This window comes from Petromyzon marinus, chromosome 24, assembly GCF_048934315.1.
Source record: "Petromyzon marinus isolate PM22_M1 ecotype Great Lakes invasive population chromosome 24, UKy_Petmar_22M1.pri1.0, whole genome shotgun sequence".
In the NCBI taxonomy this organism is placed as follows: Eukaryota; Metazoa; Chordata; class Hyperoartia; order Petromyzontiformes; family Petromyzontidae; genus Petromyzon; species Petromyzon marinus.
The window spans coordinates 9,080,702-9,097,871 of NC_133690.1; the positions used below are offsets into that span (position 1 = coordinate 9,080,702).

Below are 17,170 nucleotides of genomic sequence, written 5' to 3' on the forward strand. Positions count from 1 at the left end.
TGAAAAAAAACAATTATTTAATGAGGAAGTGATTTTGACACAATGCTAATCACGGAATCGAGGATAACGCTCTCAGAAATGTGAAGGGCACGAGGTCCACGTCTCGGTGGCTTTCTCGGTTCGCCTGCTCGTACCATCGTGCTCATACCCACGGAGAGCCCATGTCGCTCCGACTGCTTGCACCAAACCACCCATGCCTTCTGGCCGTGTCCAAGGATCCAAACATTGTAATCCAGGACAACAGAGGCATTCTTAACGACTTCTCTGATTTCCCGCCGTCCATAAAATGTCCGCTTAAGGCATTCGTCCTCCATCGGCCTTGGCCCTGCACGGTGGCCCGGAGTGAGACGTCGCCTACAGAGCTCTTAGACTCCGCCTGTTGAGGCGACAGAGAAGACCGATGAGGGAGACCCACGTTGGAACACTGAATAACTTTGCCAGAGGTTATCCACCCTGTCTCAGCGATCCACCAATTGGTGTGCAAGAGCAACTCGTCACCACCTTTGTTCGTTTCCTGATCTTCTTATTTCCATATTACGTGAGATCATCCCACCATCCCCTCCCTTCCTTTCTATCTCTCTACCTCTTGCTATCGTCTCCTCTCATTCTCCCTCTTTTTCTCGTTGCAATTTTTGTCCCGCTCCCTATACCACAGCCGGTGAACGCTCCGATCTTGAAAATGCTAAAACAACAGAAAAAAATCACGCATGGGGGTTGAATCAGGTGATATGGCCGTGGCATGGCACATTTATCGCTCTGCAGAAGTTTGCAGGTTGAAGGTCCTCCAAAGGAGAACCTGGAGCGGCCCTCTCGAGGGTATCTGGGATACTTTTCCATTCCCGCCACACGCGACCTTCTGTTCATGGTATTTCCTATTCACGGTGGGGCACCGCGGTGACGAAATGTTAACTACCACGCCTGGTATACAGGAGATCGTGGGATCGTTACTGAGCTTGACGCTTGCTGTCAATTTGGAGTTCGCATGTTCACCCCGTGATTTCGTAGATTTTTCTCCGGGTCCGCCGGTTTTTCCCTCCACATTTAGAGTATTTGGCTGCTATAAATGTGCACATGCGCTATCAATTGTGGCCAGATCGCTTCTGAAAAAGAGCTGTATAGCTCAGTGGGCCTTACCTGGTAGAAAAAATAATATTAAAATAGTTTAGTTTATAGTAGGCCAGATGATGAGAATGTATTAAATAAACTTGCACCATTGTTTCAACTGCTGCGGCCAGGAGACTGAACCAATGGATTTTGTATGCAAAGTCGAGTGTGCTAATCATTACACTTTGGCAGCGTCCCATTACCTATGCTATATATATGATTTGGATATGATAAAAAAAATATTGCAAGATATTTTCTGTGCCAAACTGCAAAAAGTAAATGTTAAATTTTTAACACGACGTATTTTTTTGGAGGGGGGGGGGGAGAACAGAATGCGAATGTGCATATTGTGATGTAGATATTTAACCCTGTGACATCAAGGGCAGGTCATTATAGGTCAGTCATACCCTGAATGAGAAAAAATTTTAAGTAAAGAATGAACGTCGACATGAATATTTAGCTACTCAAGGTCTTCCTTGCGAAATAGATCATGAATTACAATGGGTTCTGGCAAATGAAATGTAATTAGAGCAATACATTATTATTAGGAAGGGCATCGATATTGTACATCGAGTATGAATGCCATCAACGTATTATTATAGCATAAATCAATCCATGAAATGAACCGAACGTTGTTCGGTGCATTCATCAATATAGACATTTCTGAAAAACCTCGATTATGACCATGTCAACGTTTCAGTCTCGGGTGTAGCTTCCAGGAAAAAAAAGCCCTTAGGTCATACGAGCAACAAACTGTTTTGCATATGAATGGGCTCCGAACGAATAGCCGACTCTGACAGAATTCTCACTGAGAGAACTGCTTGGATGAATGATTTATTATTGGCGATGAGGACAGAATCTGATGTTTTTACCACTGGAGCTACGCAATTTTAAATCTGTATTGAAAACGAAATTTCTTTAGAACTGCTTTTTTCGCGTTTAGTATCTTCTCCCGATTAGCATGGTTGGCTACGTACGGTGCGAGAGAAGTTCAACACACACATACATATATCTGAATTATGTGCAGCCAACACCAGATTGGGCAACAGAGGATGTCATCTGAAATGAATGCAGTCCACGGTATCTGGGAGTAACAAAGAAAGAAATTGACCTGCGATTCGCCAATGCGCACGCCCGCAGAAGGATACCGAGTTGTTCCAATTTGACGTTATCCATCTCCTGCCCTGGCTAGGAGCCATCTCCGTGGGTTGTCGAGTGCAAACAGAGATCCATAACCTTTACGTGACTCTAATAATGACGCTGACAATACATGGATTGTGGGGGGGGGGGGGGCAGGTTGAATAGAATGCTCACTTTTTGGGTTCGAGGTTAAACCGGTCCAAATGTAACTTTGTTCCTACGATAGCTGGCTGTACTGAACACAACACTTGTCTGCCAATTTGCACGCTATTAAATGTCTTGTGACATTGCTAAGCAAGAGGACTTTTAAGTGTGAGCAATTACCTTTGTAGGACTAAACACATTTATAAAACTGCCATAGCCATTTTTGTGAAAACGCTAAGTGATACTAGACATTATTTATGTGTGTGTGTCTAGTTTATTGTCCTTCCCCCGCTCCTCTGATTAGCATGGTCTGCCACGCACAGTGCTAAAGAATTTTAAATTACATAGATACATGATAATGTACGAAACAACACATTTTGGATGTATACGGCATCTAAATGCGACACTATAAAGACGCTCTGCAGAAACAGTGGGCTTATTTATTTTGCAGAGAGAGGCAGTTAAAGTCACAACCAGAGGAAAGTGAAGTAAGATCTTGAGCCTGGACTTAAACAGGGCTCGGAATTCGACAGCATGGATGCCTGGGGGGGAAGGGAGTTCAAGAACACAGACGCAGCAGAAGAGAGGAGGCGACCTCCTATGGGGGGGTCTTTGACAATTAGGCCAGTACTTCGATGTAAATGCAATACAAAGGCCCAATTTTATCCTAAAAAAGTGGCCTTAAACATTAGATAAATTTGTTCATTGGCCGTTGAATCTGCAGGGTACTAATTAGGGCACTGATGCTTTCGATACCAGCATTTCCCACAATTAAATAACACGAAAACGACGTTATGCTATGTCAATCAAATGTCGTTGCAGAAATTGATGACAGGAAAGCAAAACTACAAGCGGGCTGTGAAACATAATCTGTCAATTCCCTTAATTGTGTACAATTTAAACTGAATTAGTCCCATGAGGCACGTGCAGATTGTTACGAGAATGGAATTTTTTTCATCAAGTGTCCAGCGGTCACAAAAAAAATATCTTTCTGCTTGCCCGTTGAAACGGGGTTCTATGTCAAACAGAGGGAGAAAACGACCGCCAATGGCCAAGCGACATCCTGATTTACGGCATTCATCTGGATTCTCTGAATCGGTTTGAAAAAAAAAAGACTAAATTGATTTGCGACGGTCACTCCACATCCGCTCGAGAGAGCAACATGACCAACGGCGACGTTCCGCCGTCGAACGGCGCCTCCGGCCGGTGACTCAAACGGTCGGGATCAGGAGACTCCACCTTTTCGGACTCGCGTCGCCCGGGCGGATGCCTCGGCCGATCGCACCAGAGCCCCGCGCACCACCGTCATCATCGACGGTGGCGGCGCCGCCACCGTCATCATCGACGGTGGCGGCGCTACCACAGGGGACGGGAGCCGGCCTCGGGGCAGAACCGCGGTCGACGTGGACGCGCAGCCGCTGTCGAGGCTGACGTCGTACACCACGATCCTGGACAGTGCTCAGCGTGGTGGTGTGCTCAGGATAGGGTCGCCTGGCGGTGTCTCGAGTGGACCGCTATGCTCCGGCCAGGGGCAAGCAACTAATGATGTGAGACTTATTTCGCACCATACGTAGCCAACCGTGCACGTGCGAGGTGCAGGGAAGGGCTAAACATTAAACAAAGAGCAGTTTTAATGGAAAAAAAAAATCTATCTAGATGATGACCTACAGTTTACACTCAATCAAATGCATTTTCATCGTCAGTGATGAGTGTCACATGGCTGGCGATATCACAATATGTATTATAAGACAGAGACTATTTTATTTCGGCTGGAAGAGCCTGATGAGACATGAAGCTCCTTATGACAAGTGTCTGACTCAAGCTGGGGTCGACAATGGGCATGAAATTTACAGAGGAGGTGACAGGTAGGTGAATTAAACAAGTAAAAATTCGTACCCAAACTTGAACAAAATAACAGTACTACGATCCACTGTAAATTAACGCTGGTTTATGAAAACGTCAAAAATACACATCTACTAATTTACACATTTTTCAAATTTGGTCCCATGATCTCGGCACACAACTGCTCACTTCAACGAATGGTGTCACAGCCTCATTGTTTTAAAGCAGCCGAGATGCATTAAAAATGCCCACGCAAAACAACCACGTGCCTGAAAGCAAGCCAGCCTTTACTATGGAGCAACCCAGCCTTTACTATGAAGCAAGCCAGCTTTTACTATGAAGCAAGCAAGCCTTTACTATTGTAGTGACATGGAATGGATCACTACGGCAAGTAGCAATGGGTACAATAGAATAAGGAAATATGGGTGTAGCAGCCAGCACCGCATGTAATACCAAGCAGTGGGTCGCTAGGGTGCGTTGTGCTGGCTGCTGGCAGAGAGGGGCATATGAGTCCTACAGACAGAGCATGGTATAGCAGCTATCCCGCCAGCACAGCAGGTAATGCCATGTAGTGGATCACTAAGGGGCGTGGTACTGGCTGCTGGAAGAGAGGGACATGTAGAGACACGTCACCCCGGCCGGCGGCAAAGCACGTGATGGGCCGGGATGAAGGATGTAGGGCAAACGTGACCGAGGGGACACGGGTAGCATGGCCCAGGACCTTCTGGAGGATTCGAGGATGGGGCGTGGTTAAGGGCGCAGCCGGACAGGTGGCACGTGGAGGTCGGCCCAGGACCTCCTGAAAGGTTCTAGAAGGGGGCATGGCCGAGGGCGGAGCCAGGCCATGCTGAGGGGCATAAAAGGGAAGCCACTTGGCTGAATCAGGGCTGTCTACAGGTAAAACAGTGTGTAAGATATATAGTGTAGAATAAACGTTGTTGCCTCCAAAAATAGTGTCTCAGAGGTGACTCACTACATTTGGTGTTGGAAGTGTTAACAATACATTTAAATTAAATAGTCAGGATAGTCCATGTTAACGCAGAGGAAGACACATATTGTGGTGTCTTCGGACGAGGAATATGGCGGGGAGGTAATTCCCCAGACAGCCCCGGGACTCGGGAGCCTGGAGACAAATTCCGAGAAGGTGCTCCCAGCAGAGCAGCGTAAGGAGGTCTGCGACTCCACGCTGCGGCCGTCAGAAGGAGGACGCCAGATCAGGAGCGCGTGCCTCGCGGACCTGTTGTCTGCAGCAGCGGTGCTGGTTTCTGAGATCAAGTTGAAGATGCGGGTGTGCGAGAGGGGCGCGTGGACAGCCCTGCGGCTGACATTTTGTCAGATGGGCGGGAAACTGCTCCCGCCAAATTTGAGACCCTGCCGACTTCGCGCTCAGAGATGCCCACCCTTGGGAAGCTGAAGCCCTTCATGAGGGCGTTTGCAGCCGCGGGGGGTGATTGTGCGGCCTTTCAAAGGCGGTTTGCTGCTACGTGTGGGCTTGCTGGATGGACTGACGTTGAGGCGCTGCGACGGCCACGTGTTGTGGAGAGACCAGTGAAGTGGCCGCTCAGGTTGTGGCTTCAGTGGAGGAGCGGCATCAGACGATTCGTGGATGGATGCGCTGTGCTCGGAGAATCTGGATTTAATGAGAGAGCAGAGGGACTAGTCGCGAGCATTGCTCCGGGAGTTCTCCGATGTTTTTAGCAAGAGCAAATTTTATATTGGCCGCACGTCCTTGATGCATCATCATATTGATATGTGTAACGCTGCTTCCATTCATCAGAATTCATTTCGGTTTAGTCCTAAGGCCCAAGGAGAAGGACCATGTGCGTCAGGCGGTCGACGAGATGTTGGCTGCCAACATAATTTCCCTGTCCACCAGTCTGTGGGGAGTGCCCATTCTCATTAAAAAGGATGGGAGTTTGAGATTTTCTGTGGATTTTCAGAAGTTGAACAAGGTGTCCGTGGCTGGTGCGTACCCGCTTCCATGGATGGACGATTCATTGGATGCCTTGTCGGATGTGCGATTCTTCTCCACCTTGGATTTGCTGTCGGGGTTTTGGCAGATGTCTTTAGATGAAAGTTCCAAACCAAAAACAGCGTTTTGTACCCCGAAAGGGCTCTTTCAGTTGATTTTTTTTCTGATGAGACTCCACTCAACTATGGCCACGTTTCAGCGACTAATGGAGTTGGTGCTATTGGGACTCCAGTGGGATTCATGCTTGATTTATTTGTATGACATGATCGTCTTTCGGCGCACGTTCCAAGAGCATTTACAGCGATTGCGCTCGGTGTTTGTTAAAATGCTGGTGGCAATTTTTTTTTTTATTTGAGCCACAGAAATGTGATCTGTTTCAAAAGTCGGTTCGCTACCTGGTTCACATTGTTAGCAAGGCTGAGATTGCCACGGACCCCGACAAAACTGCTTGCATGCGCTCGTGGCCAACCCCCACGTCGGTGGGTGAAATTCGCAGTTTTTGGGGGTTCGCGTCATATTACCGCCGCTTTGTGCCCAAGTTTGTGAAGGTCGCGAAGCCGTTCCATGCTCTCACTGTGAAGGGTCAGAGATTTCGGTGGGGGGAGGAGGAGGAGGCCGCATTTGTTGCGTTACGAGATGGCCTTGTGAATGCACGTCCCCTTCAATACCCCGATTTCTCAATGCCATTTGTACTGGACACGGACGCCAGCGACACCGGAATAGCCACCGTGTTATCCCAGGTAGAAAATGGGTTGGAGAGCGTGGTCGCTTATGGGAGCCGGGTGTTGTCCCTCGCGGAGCAGCGCTATTGCGTTACGTGCCGCGATTTGTTGGCCATCGTGAATTTCATGCAGCAGTACCATCTGTACCTGTACGGTTGACATTTTATAGTTCGCACGGATCACGCGGCCCTGCAATAGGCACTGCGAGTCGATCCACCAGCTCTCGCGCTGGTTAGAGGTTTTGCAGGACTACTCCTTCACAGTCACCTACAGGAAAGGGTTGCGCCACTGTAACGTGGATGCTTTTTCACGATTGCCGCCAAAGGGCCAGTGTGCATGTTTAATGGGCGCCGTAAAGCGGTGGGTGCTGGAGGACCTTGCGCCATCATAGCGTTAGTAGACACTCCACCGCCCGTAGCAACGGTCGCGTGTAACAATACCATCGGTCTGGCACACGAGGAATGGGAGAGCCTCCAGGCAGAGGACGCCTCCCTTCTGAAAATACGTTGGCGCGTCGGTACATCGAGCAGCAGGAAGGATCCAGGGGGTATGTCCCCCGTGGTCCTGCAAGACGGGCTGCTTATGAGGTAGGATGCAGAAGTGCAGCGCTACTGCATCGTTGTGCCGACTGCCTTGCGGGGTAAAGTTGCGAGAGCTACCCATGTGCGGTTAATGCACCTTGGGGTGCAGAAGATATTGTCTTCTTTGAAGCGAGAATTCATAATGACCGTGATTTATGAAGACGTCCATAATGTTCTTAAAGGATGTGTGGAATGCGCGCACCGAAAGCCCCCGCCGAGGCTAGCCTGACCACTGTTGCAGTCTCTTGGGGTGTCGCGCGTAAATGATCTCGTTGATCTTGACATCCTCGGCCCATTTCCCACCACGCCAAGGGGAAATAAATGTCTGCTCGTGGGAGTGGAATATCTGTCACGGTGGCCTGTGGCATGGCCCCTACCGGATCAGTCGGCTGTGTCTATTACTGACGTGTTCCTTCATGGGTATGTGTTAGACAATAGACAAAGGGGCCCCGGAACGTCTCCTTACGGACCAAGGCCTGGAATTTTTCTTTGGATACTAAGAAAATTCGGACCTCGCCCTACCATCCCCAAACTGACGGGATGGTGGAGCCCTTGCATAGGACTCTCACATCGATGTTGTGTCAGCAGGTCAATGAGGCACAGTCCGACTGGGGGTGCTCTCGCGGCCTATAGAATGGCCCCGCATGCCTCTTCCGGGTTCTCCCCTTTCTTTATAATGTACGGGAGAGAGTGCGATACCCCCATGGAAGCCCAGTTGAATATCTAGTGGCGTGTTAAGAAGGTCGCTGTGCTGGGACTTATGCGCCTCTGGCTGAAACGCTTGACTGAGGGCCGAGAAGTGTCCTGTGGAAATTTGGCCAAGCGGCCAAAAATTTGGCCAAGTGGCCAAATTCCCACAGAGAGCATGGCTGCATTGCCCCCAGGTGCCCTTGGGCACGTCCCCTAAGTTGTACAGACCGTGGCAGGGCCCGGTGGAGGTGATAGAGGTCAAGAGGCCGCAATGCGTTCGGATCTAGGTCGGTCGCAGACGATGGTATGTGCACCCGTCGTGCCTAAAACCTTATTTTCCGCCTTGTCAAGATGTTTCATCCCCACTGCCTCAAGGCCGGGTGTCTGATGAGGCCGACGAGCCCGGGCATGTGACCATGGAGGTTGTGCCTCAGTGGATTTCTGTTCCCCCGCCCACAGGAATCCAGCACTTTATGACCACGGAACCACCCGTTAAGCTGTCGGAAAACAATCCAAGGAGGGGGGAGCAGCCTGCTTCTACTCCCCCCCCCATCTTCTGTCCGGGAGAGAATGTGCTCATAGGCCATCTTCCAGTCATCCCCGGGGCACCCGGGAAACCCGCCCAGGGGCCCGGCGACGAGGACCCGTTCGAGAACTGTGCAGTTGAAATGACTGCCCCGGTCATCCTATTTATCCCGCCACCGTCTGGCAAGAGGTCACGGACATGAGCTGGTTAAACAGAGTCCAGCGGTTTTCGGGTATTGTATATAGTACGGGGGTCGGTTATTAGGGTGCGTCGCAATTTTTTTTGTTGGTTGTTGTGTTGACCCGCGAGGGGGGCTAACGATTGTTGCTGTGTTGACTCGCGAGGAGGGCTTATGGTTGTCATTGTTGTGTTGACTCGTGTAAAGGTGGTGACAGTTGTTGTTGTCATGTCAGAATTGTTGTTGGTTACTGATGGGTTGTCCTGCTGTGCGGGATGTGGAGGTCAGCCGGGACAGCTGTGTTTTCTTAAGGGGGGGGGGTGATTTAGTGACATAGAATGGATCACTACGGCGCATAGCGCTGGGTACAATAGAATAAGGAAATATAGGTGTAGCAAACAGCAAAGCAAGTAATACCACGCAGTGGGTCGCTAGGGTGCGTGGTGTTGGCTGCTGGCAGAGAAGGGCATGTGGGGACACGTCACCCTGGCCAGCTGGCAAAGCACGTGATGGGCCGGGGTGAAGGATGTAGGGTAAAGGTGACCGAGGGGACACAGGGAGGACCTTCTGGAGGGTTCCAGGAAGGGGCGTGGTTAAGGGCGCAGCCGGGCAGGTGGAACGTGGAGGTCAGCCCAGGACCGCCTGGGAAGGTTCTAGAAGGGGCGTGGCCGAGGGCGGAGCCAGGCCATGCTGAGGGGCATAAAATGGAAGCCCCGAGGCTGAATCAGGTGGAATGGAACCCGAGGTGCTACGTCTTCGTCTCTGTCTCCGGCGTCGTGGGTCAGACAGCATGTTGGCTGCTCTGACCCATAACTAGTTATCCCGTGTGTGAACAATGTATAAGATAAATAGTGTAGAATAAACGTTGTTGCCTCCTAAAATAGTGTCTCAGAAGTGACTCACTACACTCTGAAGCAAGCCAGCCTTTACTATGAAGCAAGCCAGCTTTTACTATGAAGCAAGCCAGCCTTCACTTTGAAGCAAGCCAGCCTTCACTTGGAAGCAAGCCAGCTTTTACTATGGAGCAGGCCGGCCTCTACTATGAAAGTATGTTAATTGAATTAATCATAGGCTCACTTTTGCCATGTGCATGCGCCTTACATATAAACCGCCGTCTGACCCCGTAGCTAACAGCAAAGGCACGAAAGCCTTTTGTGCGTCTGCAGCAAGATGAGAAGGTGCGTTGCCTACCCCACAGTGACCATGAACTGGCACAAATCCAGTCAATCGTAATCAAAGAGCAAAAGGCTGACACATTTTAAAATTCAATCCATAGAAAACAGTGTGTTATTTAACTGAAAGGGAATTGACTGGGGAAAAAAACTGAACCGGGGAAGTGGCTGGGTGAATAAGGGTCAATCATACTGAGCTAGCAACACCGAGGTCCTGGGTTTTAATAACATTCAGCCACCCATGATACCACCTGGTCATCAAGCAGAACAAGGACGATGGTCTTAGGCCGACGGACGTCGCACAAATAGAGCGGCCGTTGTTGCATATTTGTGTTTTGCACTTAATTTTGTTCTGGCTTACATTTTCTTCTGGCTTACTCAAGGTAAGGTAAAGGCGCAGCCCCGCAATTACTTCCTCATGCCACTGCTGTTGGAAGGGCATCTCTGCTAGAAGGAGGTCTAGAGACTATGTGGCCTCTTGTTCCACACTAGCCAGATGTCTTGCATGAACAGGGTGCCACGGTGGCGAGGTGTTAACTACCTCGTCTGGCATGCAGGAGGTCGTGGGTTCGATTCAGACCCTGACGCCTGTATGTTTGGAGTTTGCATGTCGCTCTCCCCGTGGTCCTGTGAAATTTTCTCCAGTTCCTCCGATTTTTCCTTTCACATTTAAAATCAACATGCGTTTAGAGTACTTTTCTGCTGTAAATATCCACTTGATAAGTTATTTCGTTGAGCCATCATTTTGTGGCCAGGTCGCTTCTGAAAAAGAGCAATATAGCTCAGTGGGCCTTACCTGGTCAAATTTGTAAAAAAAAAGTTTTCGTTTATTTTAATTGGGAGTACTCAAACTCTGCCCCACCACATCTCTTGAGGCTATAATGGAGATGTATACATAAACAACAGTTATACACACATACTCTGCAGTGGAGAAAATGGTCAGGTGGCTGGAGAAGACAGGTCCTTGAAACTACATTACTGAAAAACCTACAAGGCCTTCTCTGAGTTGGTCCATAATGCTATGTATGGCTCGACAGTTGAACTGCTTAGTATTGACAAGGTTCGATTATTGCAACTCACTACGCTATGGAATGTCTGGCTAAAACATTAGCCTGCTTCAGCATGTACAACATTCTTTGGCACGTGTCGTGATGGGTGCTACAAGATCCGTGACTACCTGGTGCACGCTGAGCTGCATTAGCATGCGGTGGCTGAACGAATACATTATAAGGTCGCACTAATTACACACAAAGTGCTTGCCACAAATGAACCACAACAATTTGCTGATCTTCCAAATGAGCATAAACCATCACGCAAACTCCAGTCATCCTCGCAGTGGCTTTTGGCTATCCATCGAACAAAGATGGAAACTGCATCGCATGCTTTGAGATGCACTTCTGCAGCTGTCTGGAATGCTCTTCCTTCGGATATTACGAAGCCACTGGAGCTATACACTTTTAAACCTAGATTTTAAACTAATTTTTTTAGAACTGCGTTTCGTGTTTAGTTTGTTGTCCTTCCCCCGCACCTCCGATTAGCACGGTTGGCTACATACGGTGCGAAAGAAGTTCAACATAATACACATATTCATCCACTTGTGTAAATCCATCTGCTTGTGTCTTTTCAACTTCAGTCATGACTGACATCTTCTGTCCCTCAAAGAATTTCATCGCATCTAGAGATAACTCTCTATTTACAATATGAGAAATGTAATTCTGTACTTACAATGGTACGAGGAAGAGTTGGGATGGCCTTATTTTGCTATTGCTAAATTAAGATAAATTATGCTCCAGGTCACCCTAATTCAATGAGGCCCAATTTCAAAAGTAGTATCCTTTTTAACTGGGTGACTACAAACCCCTCCCACCCCCTCGGTATAATGTTGTACGAATTCTCACCTGGTTAAACAAACTCATCTTGCACTTGAGATCTATACAGAAATGTAGGAGTGTACCTATTTAATTACGTATTGATAGCGAAGGGGACGAGTTAGTGCAGTGGTTCGCGAATTGGAGACATAACTTTGATTCCCGACCACGGCTAACATCAGCGATGAGTGGTATCTGAACCAATCCTAGGGCTTCCCCCTTTACCAACACACAAAAAACAAAGCTCCCCTGTATAGCCTTAACAGATTGTTAAGGCAAGTGCTGTTAGCGAGCACCTATTAAGGCCAGAACGGCACACTAGGGGATTGGTGGGCAGCACCACGCCCGACCGCCTTTGTCTCCCTCGTGGCGATGTTTACACACCAGACTAGGTACACATTTGAGGCTGAGTCGACCTCGGGGAGGCCCAGGACCGGTTCAGATAATCATCACTGGTGTTGACCGTGAGCAGGAATTGAACTCGGGTCGTCGGGTTCATAGCGCAGCGTAGCGCGAACTGCGACAATACCGCTACCCACGGCAAACAAAGATCCCCCATATAGCCTTAACAGACTGTAGGGGCAAGTGCTGTCAGCGAGCACCTATGAAGGCCGGAACGGTACACGAGGGGGTGGGTGGCCAGCACCACGACCGACTGCCTTTGTCTCCCTAGTGGCAATGTTTACACATCGCACCAGGTACTCATTTGAGGCTGAGTCGACCTAGGGGAGGCCCGGGACCAGTTCAAATAATTGTCACTGGTGTTGGCCGTGAGCGGGAATCGAACCCGGGTCGCCAGGTTCATAGCGCAGTGCGCTAACCGCTACACTAACACACACTAACACACACTAACAACAGCAACCGCCATTCGCCACTAAGTGGCGGTGACGTCACCACGACGCTTGTGCCAGGCCATGTGCACCTTGAGGCCACGTGAAGTGTCTAACGCCCGCTGGCAGGAGGTTACGGGGCAGACCCAAGTGCCACGGGTCGACTGGTTGAGATGACCGAGACGACTGGCTGATGCACCACCTGTGCCCCCTACTGTGCCAACTTGCTGTGCTTTAGCCACCCGGCGCTTCGCTCGTTGTTGTGAGCGTCGCTCCTCCGCCCTCTGTTGTTGTTGGAGGGCGACTGCCTCCAACTGCCCAGTAGCAGCGTCCTTCACAAGGCTCCTCCACAGAGGCCGATCTTGAACCCCGCTGGTACCAGTCATCGGCAAGTCCACTCAGCTCCACATCCTCCTGTACCACATCACTCCATCTTTTCTCTAGCCCGTGCCGCGGCCGTTTAGCCCCCTCGATCCGGCCGAACAAAAGTTGTTTGGGCATGCGGTGATTGGGCATGCGGGCTACATGGCCCAGCCAACGCAACCTTGCCTGCCGGAGGTGCTCACCGATGGGACTTTGTCCAGATCTTTCGTGGATTTGTGAGCTCCTCACACAATCCAGCCTGGTTAAACCCAGGATTGATCGTAGGCAGGCCAGCCTAAATGTTTCTAACCGGCGAAGATGTTCCATTAGGGGGGTCCACGTTTCGCAAGCATCGAGAAGGGAGGGAATGACTGTGGCCGAGAAGACCCGAAGCTTCGTGCGGAGCGACAGACCAGGTAGCTTCCACACAGCGTTACGCAACCGATGAAAAGATAATGCCGCTCGACTGATTCGGAGCAAACCGTCTGCTGTTAAACCGGAGCCGGTCATGAGCACACTGCCCAGGCATGGAAAACTCTCCACTCTCTCCACAACTGCCCCATCACCGATTGGGAGTTGTGGGGGTAGAGTGCCCCATGGTACAAAATACCCAGGCAGGTGCTTCGTTTTGGTGGGGCTGAAGGTAAGGCCCCACCTCTTAGTGGCACACTCCAGTTTCAGCAGCAGCGCCTCCAACTCCTCCTCTGAGTGAGCTGCAATTACCAGGTCGTCGGCATACATAACGTGGTTGACCAATAGGGAACACACACACTAACACACACACTAACCAGCGTGTATGGTCAATCTCAATGTCTGACAGCGCATTGAGAGGTATTCATCAAGTAGTGGATTGAGAATGGCTGCAAATTACATCTATTACTTCCAGTATGTCATGATGAAAAGATTCACTGGTCGATGAGTTATTGTTGGAATATACGATCAGTTTGAGTTGCTGAAGGTGGGATAACTAAATCACTCGCCACTGACGTTAGCCATGACCAGGAATGAAACTCAGTTTTCCTGCGTTCAGATAGAAGTGCACTTACCGTCCCCCATGGTATAAAGTGCAATCTCCAACTCGTACCAACTCTGCTTCTCTGGTCTCGCTATGAAGAAGGGTCATTGTCCAGGATGTCGTCTATTACTTTAACTTTTTAAGGGCGCAGTGTTATTGACAAATATGCTGTATTTTGTGCATGTTTACCAGTTTGCCTTCGCTCCATTATATGATCCTGAATATGGGATTACCTTCAATCTGAGCGTCAATTCAGCTACGCTGAAATCCCACATTTAGAATTGATGATTCTATCCCATTGGGAGCATATTTCTCAGTCTCTCACAATCAGCCGTATTATCCAGAAGTCATTTTCCTCCAAAATGCACCAAATTCCAATAAGCAAAACCAGATCATGTGATTGGTCCATTCCTATCAAACCTAAATGAAAGCAAAATTCCCCCAATGAAATTGGACGATAGGAAAACATCAGCCGGACTGAATGCATTACTCAAATTGTATGGTATATGTTTTTTTTTTGGATTACGAAATGTAACCCATGTGCGTGATGGGAACCATGACACAAAGAGAAGAAACGTCATTTAGTCGTGATAGTGGTGGTGGTGTGCACCAGTAATTCAGGGCTGTGGAGGCGGCAGCGTTGGTAGATGCTTTGCGACTCCAAGATCCGCTGTGCTCTGAAGGTGCCAGGATGGCAGTCGAGTGAGTGGGAACACGACCACCCATCTGAATGGACGTTTAATGCAATCCCCCCCCCATATATGTTGGGTTTATTTGACCTCGGAGAGGCAGTCATCATATACAAATATAATATAGGGCCCTCCTGTAAGCAAAAAATTAAAGTGTTTTCCAACTCAGCTATGCTTACCTATTACATTTATTTTTTAACAACTCCTTACGTTGGCTGTAGGGAAAATCGACAGAGAGGTGACACATTACAGCTTCCCGTGCATCTTCAATCGGCCCATTTTCCCATAACAATAAACGCCACCCATCGCTCATGGTGTGCAGAGACTAGTGTATCGTTTGTCAATCATTCGACACATCTGCAAAATGATATGCCTCGCACAGGGGTTAGGCAAAAAAAACAACGAGGATTGAAGTTGGCGGGAATGGGGGGGTGGGTGGTGTTGCGCAGTCATCGATGATGAAGCTGTATGTATGTTGAACTTCTCTCGCACCGTACGTAGCCAATTGTGCTAATCGGAGATGCTGCGGAGGGACAACAAAATAATCACAAAAGACAGTTGTAGAAAAATGAGTTTTCAATCTGGATTTAAAAGTGCATAGCTCCAACGGTTTCCGAATATTGAAAGAGCGTTCCAGACGGTCGCAGAAGTGCACCTGTTCGATGGATAGCCAAAAGCCGCTGCGAGTTCGCATGATGGTTTGTGCTCCTTGACGAGAGACAATCACGTGGATTTCCATGACACCCTGCTTTAATCTCAGGCTACTTGCCCTAGATTTGAACCCAGGGTCTCAGCAGTGCTGGCTCATTACCTTCGCATCTGAAATGGCTCCCATAAAACGAAATGCTTCCCGAACAATTGCGCAACGAAATCAAGCACACCATAATCATGTCAAATTGTAAAGTGCCATACGGCATTCGCTCGCTCCTGAAGACACGGAGAATGACTCAAAGAGCACAAGGAACCACAGGCGAGCGGCAAGAGGCTGACACACGATTGCCCAAGCTCTGCGGTCCTCTATTTAAGGTGGTATGAGCCAATCAATGAGCGTATACATGTGGGAGCAAACCGGAGAAATCGGAGAAAACCCACACGTGTGAGGGAGCAACACTCTATCCCATTCAGAAGGAACATACAATATCCGCGTGTACTTTGCTGGACTTCTCCTGGCGAGCCAAGCCACCACCTCGACGCCCACAGGAAGCGAGTTTCGCAGCATCTGTGCGGTCAACCAACCCTCACTTGCCTCCACAGTGCTGGATTGGACATGTACCACCAACCTTGTCGATCGCACATCACAATGCATGTTGAACTTCTTTCGCACCGTATATAGCCAATCGCCATGCAACATTTGCCCACCCAACGGTTTACAGGTTTACTCTCACGCTCCACACTTTCTGCACACCGCCAAGCCCCCCCACCCGCCCCCCCCGCGGTTCGAGTGCAACGCTCACCCGTGTCCGTCTCCTTGTGGTTTTTGATGAGCTCGGCGAGCTCGAAGTTCCCGGCCACGATTGCCACCTGGCGATGACAATGGGAAGACGTCAGCGCTCGGCCGCGCGTGGTCCAACATCTATCACTTAGCGCCGTGGCAGAGAGCCGGTTTGCGCTATCGGGGCCGTGGCAGTGAGTGTCGTCTGGCTCTCAGGAAATGGGCCTCAAGGGTGGGCCTGTCACCATCGCGACTCGGAGATAAAGAGTCACGCGCCCGTGCCGACGACGTTCGTCGCACAGCCGTCGAAAAACTCACCAGCGACGGACGTAAACATGAAAATTGCACGATTGAGAGCGACCAATTCGTGCGTTCTTCAAACGCCCATTAATCGTCTCGCGCGAGGCTTTTGTCGTCGCTCACCGTGGAGCGCAACGGGGGTTGGGTTTAAAAAGGGGCCGAGTGTGATCGCCTCTGCAGACGGTGAAGAAACAAGTGAGAGCTTGCGAAAGAGGGGCACTCATGGTGGGCTGTGTGGCTGCGTTGACGACACTGAGCTGAGACTGGCCTCATTTTTTTTAAACATTCAAATTGTCAGACATTTTGAAATTCAAACCAAGTTTAAAATTAAACCAGAGCCTAATTGTCTCCCTGCTCATATAGGCATAAGGCAGTGGACTACCCGTGCCAGTCTATGACCGGGGAGGCCAGTGTCTCCCGGAGGATGATCACCCTTGACTTCCCGCATGTGGTATTCTAGGTGAGGGACAATTGTTAGGTTTTTTTTAACACGAACCATTCTTTAAATGTTTTTTTTTTAAACAGAAGGGCGATTGTGACAGGTGAGACAAAATACACAAATGCAACCCTTTTGCGGATGGATAATCTAACAGTCAGGAGCT

At 49.4% G+C, this 17,170-nt stretch overlaps 1 protein-coding gene across 6 annotated transcripts in view; it reads right to left on the reverse strand.

Moving 5' to 3' along the window:
- The window catches only part of LOC116945424 (SH3 and multiple ankyrin repeat domains protein 2-like), a 661,289-nt gene that overhangs the window by 297,204 nt on the left and 346,915 nt on the right, over positions 1 to 17,170 (reverse strand). For all 6 annotated transcript variants that reach the window (XM_032959740.2, XM_032959739.2, XM_032959738.2 and 3 more), the window contains exon 10: positions 16,291 to 16,357. In XM_032959740.2, the coding sequence (XP_032815631.2) occupies positions 16,291 to 16,357 (67 nt within the window). The remainder of the gene's footprint in view (positions 1 to 16,290; positions 16,358 to 17,170) is intronic.